General features: G+C 38.4%; 1 protein-coding gene across 1 annotated transcript in view; it reads left to right on the forward strand.

Moving 5' to 3' along the window:
* Window positions 1–12,389: 12,389 nt before the first annotated feature.
* Window positions 12,390–13,286, forward strand: part of ush2a (Usher syndrome 2A (autosomal recessive, mild)) — a 237,806-nt gene continuing 236,909 nt past the window's right edge. Inside the window, exon 1 of the mRNA XM_085369549.1 lies at window positions 12,390–12,863. Within this exon, the coding sequence (XP_085225675.1) occupies window positions 12,390–12,863 (474 nt within the window). The remainder of the gene's footprint in view (window positions 12,864–13,286) is intronic.

A 13,286-nucleotide genomic window follows, 5' to 3' on the forward strand; every position in this document is an offset into this window, starting at 1 on the left:
ACTAATAGATTCCTGTTTGTTTCCATAAATGGAGAGTCCTCTTCAAACACTAAGGTTAATTATGGAGTTGCACAGAGTTTCGTGCTACAACTAATTCTGTTTACATATCACACATTTTCACTGCTATGCAGATGACACCCAACCTTATCTATCCATGAAGCCAGATAACACACATCAATTCATTAAACTGCAGGAAAGCCTTAAAGTCATAAAGACCTGGATGACCTCTAATTTCAAGCTTCTACATTCAGATAAAACTGAGGTTCTTGTACTTGTCCCCAAAATCTTAGAATTATGGTATCTAACTAGATGCTTTGGGGGCGATTGTAGCTCAAGAGTTGGCAGTTCGTCTTGTAATTGGAAGGTTGCCGGTTCGAGCCCTGGCTTGGACAGTCACGGTCGTTGTGTCCTTGGGCAAGACACTTCACCTGTTGCCTACTGGTGGTGGTCAGAGGGCCCGGTGGCGCCAGTGTTCGTCAGCCTCGCCTCTGTCAGTGTGCCCCAGGGCAGCTGTGGCTACAATGTAGCTTGCCATCACCAGTGTGTGAATGGGTGGGTGGCTGATTGTGTAAAGCGCTTTGGGGTCCTTAGCGACTAGAAAAGCGCTATACAAATACAGGCCATTTACCTTTGTCTCTAATCAGAGTGTGACAAATCTTAGGTTTTGTTTTTGATCAGGATATGCCATTCAATGCGCATACTAAACAAATATGAAGGAATGCTTTCTTCCATTTGTGCAATATCTCTACATTTAGAAAAATCCTGTCTTAGAGTGTTGCTGAAAAACTAGTTCATACATTTATGACTTTTAGGTTTGACTACTTTGTTATTATCAGGATGTCCTCAAAAGCTCCCTGAAAAGCTCCTCAGTATTCACTCTGTTGTTTCTATCCCCAGTCTGCTGCTTGTTTCTGTGTTTGTTTATCTCTGTCTTTGTGTCAAGCTTGCATGTCCTTGTCCGAGTCTTGGTGTGCATCCCTCATCCTGTTTTATGTTGACAGTTCCTCAACCCATGCACACTGCGTTTAGTTTTGCTTCCCCTAATTCGTTATGCCTTATTTGTCCCTCCTGTATTCCCATGTGTCTACACCTTTCCTAATCACCCTCATGTGTATATATTGTGTCAGTTCCCTTTGTCCCTCGCTGGAACGTCAATTCTTCTCCCTCCATGTTTCAGGTTTCAGGTGTCATGTTTCATGGTCCATGCACACAGAGATCATGACCGTTTCACCCATACAGGCTTCTCTTCAGTGACTCCCTGTTAATTCTAGAATCAAATTTAAAATCCTTCTTATCACATACAAGTTCTTGAGTAATCAGAACCCAGTAGAGCACTTCTCTCTCAGATTGCTGGTTTGCTTTTAGTTCCTGGGGTATTTAAAAATAGAATGGGAGGCAGAGCCTTCAGCTTCCAGGCCCCTCTTCTGTGGAACCAGCTCCCAGTTAGGATTTGATTTGGAAAGAAACTTAAAATGTTATCCCCATCGAGGCTTGTCTCCTGGTAGGGGAAGACCTTGTACCTTTTCAGAAATCTGTGATTTATTTTCTAATGTGGAAAATTCAAGTATCACAGTTACACAAACTGACTTCTATATGCAGACCTCATACTGGAAATTTTAGAGGGCTTTTTGTTGTGTTTGAGAAGAAGTCTGGATGTGATTTTCACCCCCTAATCTAGTAACAAGCAGGGTAGGTCTCCAAGGATGACCATATCTGTTTTAAACTCAAAGTCCTGTAAAGTGCTAATGTGTGGCAGCTTTGCACTGATCACACCAACAATGGTGTTTCGAAGGCCAGTTTTGGTGCTATTTAACCTCACACACACAGACATACATATATGTGCATGTGTGCGGACGTTTGTGTGTATTGCTTCACTATATGTGTGTGTTTTATTCCTGTATCCCAGTATATCAGTGGTGGAGTTCCCTTGGGTTTCACAGGCCTAGTGACACAGACTCACGGTGGTAATGGCCTTTCGAAAACATCAAACTCCCCTGACATACACTCGAAAAGAAACTGATAAAGAGACCAACACTCCAATATGAGCATGTCTACACAAAACAATCAAACAAATATTTATATGTTGGAGTGTAATAAATGAGGAAATTCAATGTTAATTGAGTCAGTCTCTTTTTTACTACTTTTCTTCTCCTTGATCCTCTCTCCCTCAAAATGCATGGAGTTTACATTAATACCAGCAGACCAGACTGCTTGCAATATTTTAACAAATGTTCAATCATTTACTTTTTCTCTGTTCTTTTGCTACTCTCATTTTGCTCATTTTACATTATATGCCTCTCTCATTCACTCATTCGTTTACTTCGTCCTATGCTCACTCTTACTATAAATCACATGCCTCACTTCTATCTCTCGCTTCTTTCAATTTTTTTCCAACATCCCATCCACTTGTGTCATCCCATTGTCCGTCCTTTTCCCTCTCTTTTCCCATTCTCTCCCCCATCCCTCAATCACACAGGGTGTAAAGTGGCTTGGTGGCTGCGTGCATTTGCGCTGCATGTGCAAGCTATAAGAGGGTCAGCTGTCTATTTGCACTTTTAACGTCTTAACTCTATACGATGGGCCATTTATTTTCACTCTCATTTCTCTCACTCCCTCTCTCTGGTCCTATTGCCATCCTCTTTCTCTGTCTATTGCTCTCTATCTCTCTCTTAGGACAGTAAATGTTTTAACTCTCCATTCTATGGGCCATTCATTAAGTTAGTGTACTTTAATAAATAGTCTGATGTGTCACTGGCCAGTGAATTAGTGGCACTTTAAATCCCCCACCAGTGGCCAATAGATAGCTGGAAGGTTTGATATACAGCAGTAACTCTTTTCAGAAAACTAATTAGAGCTTAGAAGGGTTGATATTTACATTAACATGTGTAGTATTAAAAGCACAAATTCTTATTACTGTATAGAAACATGATTTCTAAATTCTAAATTCTCTATATGTTCCATATTCTGCACAGAACAGCTGACAGATTAGACAGACAGCTGAGAAGTGGATATTGAAGTGCATTAAACTTAAATGCTGTTTAATGGCCACCAGAGGGCTACTTCTGCAGCTGCAAAAAAACCCCAAAATTTTGTAGAGGTCTAATGGAAAACAAACCCTTAGCCTTCTTGATCCATATCAATAATTTCCCGATGAGTTTATGCACTCAGCTGCAAACTTTGTTAAATATGGTCTCCATCAGTGTCCACAAGTACAAAAAAGCAGGGTTTGCTTTAGTGTGGGCAAGTCTTGAGATGGACACGTCACTCCCATATAAATGTATAGTTACTTGGCTTTTCACATTCAGACCCACCTCAAACTTACTATCCTACCATATACAAAAGCCAAAATGTTAAGGTTTAGATGAAGCTTTTAACCTAACAGCTTTTACCTTAACAGTTGCCTTTAGCTTAGTTCAGTTCAGTGTTCAGTTTTGTTGGGCTGGGGTTGGCATACACTCACCTTTAACATCTCTCTGGATTCTTGACTAGATTTGCTTTAGCATGCTTCCTGTGCCTGTGGTATCTCAATTCTGTTAGACGCATTATGCAGCTGTTTCCATCTTGTATGCAGTTTGCATTTCTCCATTTTCCTCTTTTGTGAAATAAAAATTTCTACATCTCCACTTCTTTTGTTTTCCACACTTTATGCAGATGACTAAAAATGTGATTACAGTTACAACCTGTTACTTTGGAATGTGTTACACCCGACACTGCTCACCATCCTGTATATGTAAGTAAATGAGAGTCTTTCGTAACCAACAGCTTTGCGTAATCTTCATATAGTTTTCATACTATTTGCATACTGCCCCATGCCCATTTCTTTAGCTAGGTTAACACGTTTACCTCCATGTGAAGCAGACAAAGTGGTGGCAGTGTTGTAAGAGAGATGTCTGTACCTCTAAGTTAAACCATAAAGGAAAAGTCTGTAAAAGACTGTAAAAAATTGAATAATACTGCCTGAAGTCCAAACAGGAATCCAGAAGAGAGGCAGCTTTCCAAAGTGTTGTCATGGTCCTTGGTCTGGTGACCCAGTGTTTATGTTTGGACACTTGGGTCCTTCTCTCACCACTCCACACGTCTGCAACTGCAGCTCTGACGAGTGTTTCCAGAAAATTTGGACTCAAAGAAGAAAAGGAACCAAACAAGTGAAAGACAAGGACCATTTAAGATAAGATGAAATAACCAATAAAAGAATAAGTTTACATTTTTAAAAGTTCAAGCTTTTCCATATTTTGTTTTCTTTACATGCATTTTTCAGATTGTAATTCTTGTATACAAATACTGATACAGTTACAGATTTTTGCATGCAACTGTCATATGCATAATTTACACACAGATTTGTCGATATGTATTGTTTTTAAATGAGACCCATTGAGAGATGATTGCAATTGTTAAACTTGCAATCAACTCCAGATTTTCTTTTATCTGTTTGTCATGGAATCAAAAGGGAACTGGTCAGAAATTAAGAAAAATCTCCAAACAAAATGACATAACTCACAGGAGTATACTTAGCTAGGCACTGAGAGGGAGAACAGATGCTCTGACAAAGACTAAAGGAAAGGCAGCACTATATATAAACACAGAAGGGCAATCAGGGGAGTTAAAATAGCCGGCGAAAATGAGACACAGCTCAGCGGAATCAGATGACAAGACAAAGGACGTAAAACTTAAAGCAAAGCAAGCTACGAATAACTATAAAATAAGTAAATAAACACAGACATGAATGAACTTAATACCAGGGAATTGATATGAGAGGGGTGGAAAAAACACAGAGGAAGCTAAATTCTAATAGTAACACAACAAAGAACAAGGCTGAGTACATTAAAGGATACGTGGGAATACATGAAGCAAATATAAACACTAAACAAACCAAATATCATATAGAATATTAAAATGCACTAATATTAAAAAAAGAAGAAGAACAACAAAAGAGATGAAAGCTTTTAAAGTGTCTTTTCCTCTATGTTTCTTTCAAATCTGGACTCTTACAGTTACTTGTCACATTTATTCTGTCATTCTTTTTAAGAAATAAAAAAATTATGTGCATTTACAGCATACTGGGTTGATTTTAATAGGTGACTAAAAGTGTTGATAGTTTTTGATGTGCCTCAAGCTAATATTATAGCCTTGATGGGGGAAAGGTGACAAAATGTGTGTGTGTGTTTGTGTGTGTGCGCGCACGTGCATGCACTTGTGTATGTGTGTCTGAGACTGAATGATTATATGTATGTGCATTGTCAAGAGAGGCAGGAGGTTAATTCAATCCTATAGAAACACAGCATGGACGGGATTGGACAGCACAGCCCTGAGGGTGTCACTGGCCTTAACCCCAATAGGGGACAGAAAGCGTGCCCACACACACACATGCACACACAATATGGACACTATGACTTGAGGGTATGAAATGTGAAAAGCTTGGGAAAAGCCAAATTGTTTTTATATCTACTTTCTGGTGCATTTCATTTGGAGGCTAGGAGGATAAATGATGAACATGGATTAAAATATATATTTCTATTTATAGAAAATGCTGCATAAAACAAGGACAAGAAAGAAGAGGACATTTAGAGAGAAGCGGTGATGGAGAGCGGTAAGAGGGTTTGAGGGCATGGGGAGGGGACAGGGAAATGGAGAGATGAAGAAAAGAATGAGTGGTGCCTGCGGAGAGTTGGATGTGTGGGATAGGTGCATGGGTGTAGCAGAGAAGTGACCGAAATAGCGAGTATAGACAGCAGGATGACGCAAGCGTCAGAGGAAAATGGAAGAGATAGCCTAAAAATAAGCAAAGCATCAGCACAGCAAACTACATTTTCACTCACACCAGCAAATGTGCCAGCAGTGCATGTTGCTTTGGGAGTTTTTTTTATGAGATTAGATGAATATGCATTGTTTCATGACAGCTACTTTAAATAAGATTTGACAAATGGACTAAAAAGACTACAAAAAATTTGGTGAAGAATTTTAATGCTTTAAAAAAAGGTATTACATCGCGCTGGTGCCAAATTACTGTGGAGCCTGAATTTTTTTTTAGAGCTTCTAAAAGAAGATGCTGCGAATTTTGATTATCACTGTGATCATATGAGTCATGGGGCCTTGGAAGTGTGACCAGCCAGTGACCAGTACTTTTTCACAGATGATAGGTGTTGATTTCAGGGGGTACAGAGAATACGTTTCCCAAAATGTTTAGAAAACGTTACCGTTACCACCAACAATCGTTTTTGAAAGAAATATTAAAAAACTTTTGTGATAAAAATTAATTATCACTGGCATACATACTTGCACACTAAGTGTTGTAATCAAAGCTGGCATATGCACAACAGGCCTTTGTTTTTTTGCCAAAAAAACTTTAAAACCTACTAAGTTATGAGACTTGATTTCACTGCGTGTTCCTGAATGGTAATGTTAAACTTTGTATTTATCTTTTTTTTTTTCTACATTACACAGAAGAAGTAGGTCCACTATTTGGTTGTACTGGAAACTATTGGGCTGTACTAAATAAGCCTGGTGTTAAATCGCACCAAATCACAACAACAGTTATCTCAAGGCACTTTATTGCTTAATTGCATTGAGCAAAATTCATATTTGAAATAAACCAGAGGAAAAAAAAAATAGTTGGTGTTGACAGGACATCAAGAAAGGGATAATGCTATAATGAATTTTTGGTGTTGATGCCTTCTATTTGGTGAAGTCTCACTACTCTGTGAGGACTGTAAAAGATTTGTCACCTAATCTAAAGTATGGTGATCTGACTGTCCAACACGACTGTCTACTGAAGGTACTGGGTGTTTTGGCTCAATAATGCCACAAAAGACATCTTCTGAATATTTTGTCAATGTGGTATTCCTTGAAAGACAAAGAAAAACATGATGATTGAAAACTGTGCTTTTTTTTTTTCATAAACCCCTATTTTTTTTCCCCCTTGTTGTGACCAACTGGAAAAAATGTTAATTACAACAAAAATATACAACAAACACAGATATACAACCGTATATCTGTGGAGATCAGCAAAGTCTTAAAGCTGCAAGTTAGCTTTATGGGTCCAATGAAGGAGCGCTACAGGGCCATTATGAAACAAAGGGACCGAAGGACCGAATTACTGAAACAAAGGACGATCCTTTGGAGCTGTAGCCCCATTATCATGATCCTGTCATCACTGGGTGGGTTACCAAATATCATATGTATGGGAGAACTGCGCCCAATGAACAAGGTGAAGTGAAGTACCATTTGAGGCACTACACACATCCACAAGTTTTTTCAGTGTATGAGCATAAATATGAGGAGAGAGATGTTTGTAATTCTAAAAAAAATGATCTAAAAATAAATAAATAAAATAGGATTTGTGTTGATTATTGGGGTTAAATGATGGAATAAGGCTGACATAGATATTAAAATGCACGACTGTTATTTGTTTTTTTAAAAGACTAATTCAATCATTTAATTTAGTTGTTGTTTTTCTCTTTTCTTCTGATGTTAGCTTTAATGAGAACAATGTACAGTTGGCATACAAAGTATAAGTATTGCTTCTGCATGAGCATCTGCAGTCACTGCTAGTGATGTGTCATAGTAGATTGTATGCTTTGTGTCATTTACAGTGTGTATGTTATATGTGATGACTAAATAAAATACTTGCACTAATTTCTGTGTGAGAATTGAATGACCATGCATATGTTTTCATTTATTTTCCTTAATATCACGTGGCTGAGCTGCAATAAATATGTTGATTTTTTTTTTAACTTCCATCTGCTGAACAGTTATTTCAGCTTGGAGGCAAACCTGTTGTCATAATCATTTTCACTACAAAAAAGTGATTAAAAAATAAAACTAGAATTCTAGTAAGCACTGAGAGCTCATCAGGGAAGGGTATATTTAAAGCTTGTGCAGTTTGTGCAGAACTGACTCACTGTGAAAGGAGCCCTTTTGCAATGAAAATGAGCTGAGTTTTATTATATTTTAAAAACACTGTAATAAAGATAATGATGGGGCAGAAATCTGATTTTAACTGAGTTATGCAGTGTGTGGCAGGGTTATAAGTAGAGTAGCACAAAAACAGTGAAATACAAAAGTCGTGATTCCACTAATTAATATTTTAAATGTTTTCTAAAAACAAAAATCAAATTACTTTTAAAAAAAGTAAAAGTAAAGTAAGATTTGTATATTCAGGTCAAAATAAATTTAACTCAATAAAAACGGACAGTTTGTAAACTTTTTTAAATCTCTTATCTGCTATAACAGTTAGCAGTTGATTAGTTACTCATTCAAGTTTTTTCGAGGGTTTTTTGGTTTTGTGTTTTTTTTCCCAGCTAAACAAATCTGTTAGTACTATTAATTATCTGTGTTGGTGTGCTCCACGTTTTTATCATGGTTCTTCTTTGAACTTGCTTCGGTGGTTTCTTGTTTCTCTAGTATCTTATAGAAAACTAAAGCCGGTGTTATAGTCTCCCAAACAAAGTATGAGCATGAGATGTTTGAAGAACCATGTTGAGTAGACATTTACACCATGTCTTAAAGTTTGTCATATAATAGGTTTGGGTTTTTTAAATTGTTTTTTCAAGACAAAAATAAACAATGCTGTAATGCTCATTGTGGTGTTAGAAAAATAACTCACACAGTATAATATATACTGAACCATGAACTGGGACCTTATGATGTGTCTACTGCTCTGTGTGTGTGTGTGTGTAACATTTGTATATGGAAAACCTAATATTCTGCTCGGCTTAAAGAGAAACATGCAGCCCATCCACCAATTTATTCCACTTTTTCTAATCAGCAGCCAGGCCAAGGATGTCTCCATACATATTCATGCTGCTCTGAAGATTCGGAGACATGATACATTTACAGCCTACATTTAGCATATTAGCCTTAATGTTATTAGACCAGCAAACACAATTTAGCGAAATATAAGTCATACACAAGTAATTTTGAAAATGAGACAATATTAATTGTGCAATTGTCATCCAGTTTTAATCCCGCTTGTGTGATAGCACTTCAATCTCTCGAACTGAACGCGCCTGGCTGAATAAATTAGTACAATCAATGTATGACTAGATTCTTTGTCATGTGGACACACTCTGTGCAAATCTATGCAAATGTCTTATGAGGAGAGGATAAGAGAAACTCTTCTTGGCTAACAAAGCTCTTGATGATCACCGTCTATCTGACACTATGGTGTAATGTCATTTTCACCCTCTCAAAGGAGAAGAAAATGAAAAAGAGTAGGAAAATAAGAGGGATGGAAAACGTCAAGGTTCCAAATCATATATGTGCATGTTTGCCTTTATACTGATGCACAGGATATTTCTGGATGTAACAGTACATTTTATTTTGATACCTTTTAAGCTTTATTTTATATATTTACTTTGTTAAACTACTTGAGAAAACCAGGTAATCCACAAATCTGCCATCATGACAACCTCTTCATAAAAAAAAGAGCAAGTTCCTCAACCCTCCATCCCCCACAATTTCTTTCTTTCTTCCTCCTTTCCTCCATTCACTTTTTATTGTTCTACCACCGTCTTTTCCCTCTTCTTTCCTTACCCACCCCTTTTCCTCCCTACCTCTATCCTATAGCCCCTAGCCACCACCCCTCTCCTCCTTTCCCCTCCCTTTGCTCCTCTCTGCCTGGTATTGATTAGAAGGCGAACCTCTAATCTCCTTAAGGTCATTAGGAACACTTAATTAAAACCTAGTTAGAATGCCTTTGTTCAACCAAAGCAAATTGCAGCTGTTCAAACGCGATTAGTATGATAACGCAAAAACTTGTCGGCAGGGAAAATTATAAGAGAGGATTCTTTTTTTTGGTGGAAATGTTTACACAATTTAAATGCAGAGCTCTTCAGTACACAAGTCTAAACTACTGTATACTTGAGTTTGTGCCTCGGCTTCTGCTGTGTGTGCGTTAAGGGGATTGTTCATAGTTTGCTGGTGGGTGGACTACGGGATGTTTTACATATAACTGGCTTAGACTCGCCTATAGGACTAAAATGTAAAAATGCAACGAACAGAATTTGTTGTGCAGGCCCGAAGAACCGTTTCTGTTGTTCTTTTTACTGTCATACGTGAACATTGTCAGTATTATTCTCTGCCACTCCACCCCACCAACGAACCCCGCCCCTACGGCCTTTTCATCTTGTGCATTTGAACCGGAAATAGAAAATACTCAGAAACTTCACTTTTTATTTATTGCTTATCAAAATTGAATCAGACTCGTTTATCTACATTTTCTCTATATTTTTTTATTTTAAAATGTGATATTTAAATTTGAATTATGACATAAAATGAGATAAAATGACATGAGTCAGCAATGCACATGCACTTTTTGTATGTAAATTACTACCATATCACATATACAGTTAAATATAAACTACGCAATTTGGTTACTTTTGAATCCATGGCTTCATGATAGACCTACTGGGATAATCAACTACTGTTGATATTTATCAAGAGTCACTCAGTGTTAGTGTGGATCCCCGCTGAGTCGAACTGCTGAACAACCCCTCAACAGCCTTGTTTTTTTTTTTTCTCAAAATTAATGCGTCTCGTTTTCATTATTCTTCATAATTTCCTTCCTTTATTTCAACTGGGGGGCCGGCTAAGTGACCTACGCTACAGGGCTTATTAGTAAATAATAATAATAATAATAATAATGATAATGATATACTAAACTTGGAACTAAGCTGAACAATGCTGATCCATATTTAAACTAAGGTTTACTGAGATGGTTAGCAAAATCATTTATACGATTTTAATGGCTTGTTTATTTTCCTGATTGATTGGTTTATTTGTGAGAGACTGCATTAAATACTTATATAGCGATTTGGCACATAGGTTGAATATGTACATAAATGAATAATATATGAACGACATGAGATTATAAATGATTTCCTGCAATTCTTTAAGTGGCCGGAGCAAATCAGCGTTGCCTAGCGACCTTGATAGCGTTCCTCTTTTCCTGTGAGAGCCACTTGTCTGCAACCCAGACGCATCCCACGTAGGTGGGGGGTAAAACATTACTACCAGGCAGGGGGTAATTATTTAAATCGCAAATTAATGCCTTGCTGTCAAAGACAATCTTTGGTGTTCTGTAACAGATGCAAAACGGATATGTCGCACTGTTTGCTCTCATGCCGCCTCCGGGGCTCTCAAGTTTCCGTTACTTGGTTCACAACAGTGTAACGTTTCACCGCCGTTACTTTGTGCCCGGTATCCTGCCGCCTCGGGCGCTGCTGGCCAGATGGCAGCTCGCGGTAATCTGCTTAGCAGCGCGCGCCGCATGTTCTGAATGAGAGAGGTAAGACAGAGAGGAAAAAACAAAACAAAAGCGGAGCTCTGTCAAGTTCAGTTTTTGGTTTGGCTTTTTTCTGTTGAACTGTAACAGGCAAAAAATAATTCAAGTCATGTTTGGAAAGGACTATTTTTTCTTCTGGAGCGGCGTCTGTTACCGCTGACAGACAGGTGTGTGGAGGAACAGGTAGCTTGTTTTGTACGACTCATGTCAGAGCAACAGGTTGAATGTTTGTTGGCGCTGCACTTGTGATGGGGAGAGAGCTTTGTGCGGGGAGTCCGCAACGACAGGTAAATCTCATAGACGTACCACATATTTTAGGCTGTTATCTGCATAGGTTTACAAATTTGCGCAGCACATAGTCTTGTAGGCGGTTTTAGATAAAGTGTAAGCTTTTCTATCTCCTAACGGATAGTATAGATTGAAGCCTGGACCAAGTAATCTAACACTAGAGATGACTGCACTGCTGGCCTCTTTTTGTGCGTCTAAATGCGAAATTGAAGCTGCTAAGTATTGTAATGAAGAGAGCTTTCCGCTAAGCCTCAATTTCCAACAAACTTGTGTGAAAGCCCGTTTGGTTGGATAAAACCTGGGAGCCAGATGCCAGAGGAAAAAGGGCATGTTTAATTCAATGGGAAATGAAGAAAAGGAAAAAGCAATGTAGCAGTATCAGCTGAGCTGTGCCTCCATCAAGCTGTACATGATAGTGTAGGCTTTGGCTAGGGAATAGCCTGCATGGCATTTCACTCTCCCCAGATTTGTCTCATGTTGGATTTTGGTCTGACCAGGTCTCTCTTTCCTTCTCTCCTTCTCTCTTTTCCCTCTCTAGATTGTAAAATCCTACCTATCATGTGAGGGCTTTGGTTACGGTTTTTGTGTGCATGTGTGTGTGTGTATATGTGTGTGCCTGTGAGGGACAGTGTAACAGAGAGCTAAGAGTCATAGCTTCACCCCAGGAGCACTGGCCTGTAAAAAAATGTTACTGTTACCCTTAAAGCATGAAAGCATGACAGTCATCACTTATTCAAATCCTGCTAGAACTCTTCCAAAAGAAATCCAAATTCAGAAACATCTCTCTGCCTGCAGGAATGTTCCAAAGTCCAGACCTGAGATGCTGGATCCCTCGGAGAAACTGATTCTGGAATGTTGTGGAGCGAAAGGCCTGAGATGGACTGAAGAGAAGGGAGACTGGAAAACAGAGGCAGGGGCGAAGGGAGACAATGTGCAAAGGGAAAGGCAAACATGGGGCATAGGACACAACAAATGGAGAATGAACGGAGGTAGAGAATCACTTCGTAAGTTATGTAATGACAGCAAGTGGGGAAATAGAAATGATATGCACAGAAGTTGGAAGGACAAGACAGATGCCTCTGGGATGTTGTCAGTTGCAGAAAAAGAGGGTGAAATTGCACAAAGGGAGAGGGAAAATAATCTCTGGCCTATCTTTCTGTGGCTGTTGTCCCTGAAGAACATCAGTGAACAAAAGATGAAAAGGCAGAACATCATGAGGATGAGGTGGCGTCATATTCTTTTCTGGTTACCTCTCCTCTTCCTCAGCCTCTGTCCAAAACCTGCTTCTTCACAGGTAAGAGCTGCTTAAAGATTATCATTTCTGATTCAGATGCTGTTTAGAAGTCAGGCTAGGGTTACCCTAACCCATTAATAATAGTTCTGTCCGGGTAAGTTGAGGCACTGCTGCAGTGAGTCAAAATAAATCTGAAGAAAAAAAATTATTACATCATTATTAATTTCATCATGTAAACCTATGCTTTTTCCACATTTGTATCTCAAAACATCTTCAGATACATCATTTGCAAAGAGTACATTTTCCAGTTGAACTAATTCAAATAATATGCCTATATATTTTAATTATTTTGCTTGTAAAGGTCTTAATCTTGATAAATACATCACATGCAATTGTAAGAGTTTTCTATACAAAGTTTTTTGTGTTACATTGTGATTGATATTGTTATTATTTCTTTGAAGTAGATTCAAATACAGTATATGG

This window comes from Diplotaxodon limnothrissa, linkage group LG1 (genome assembly GCF_057381915.1).
Source record: "Diplotaxodon limnothrissa isolate DT_005_m linkage group LG1, D_limnothrissa_male_GT1.1, whole genome shotgun sequence".
Taxonomy (NCBI): domain Eukaryota; kingdom Metazoa; phylum Chordata; class Actinopteri; order Cichliformes; family Cichlidae; genus Diplotaxodon; species Diplotaxodon limnothrissa.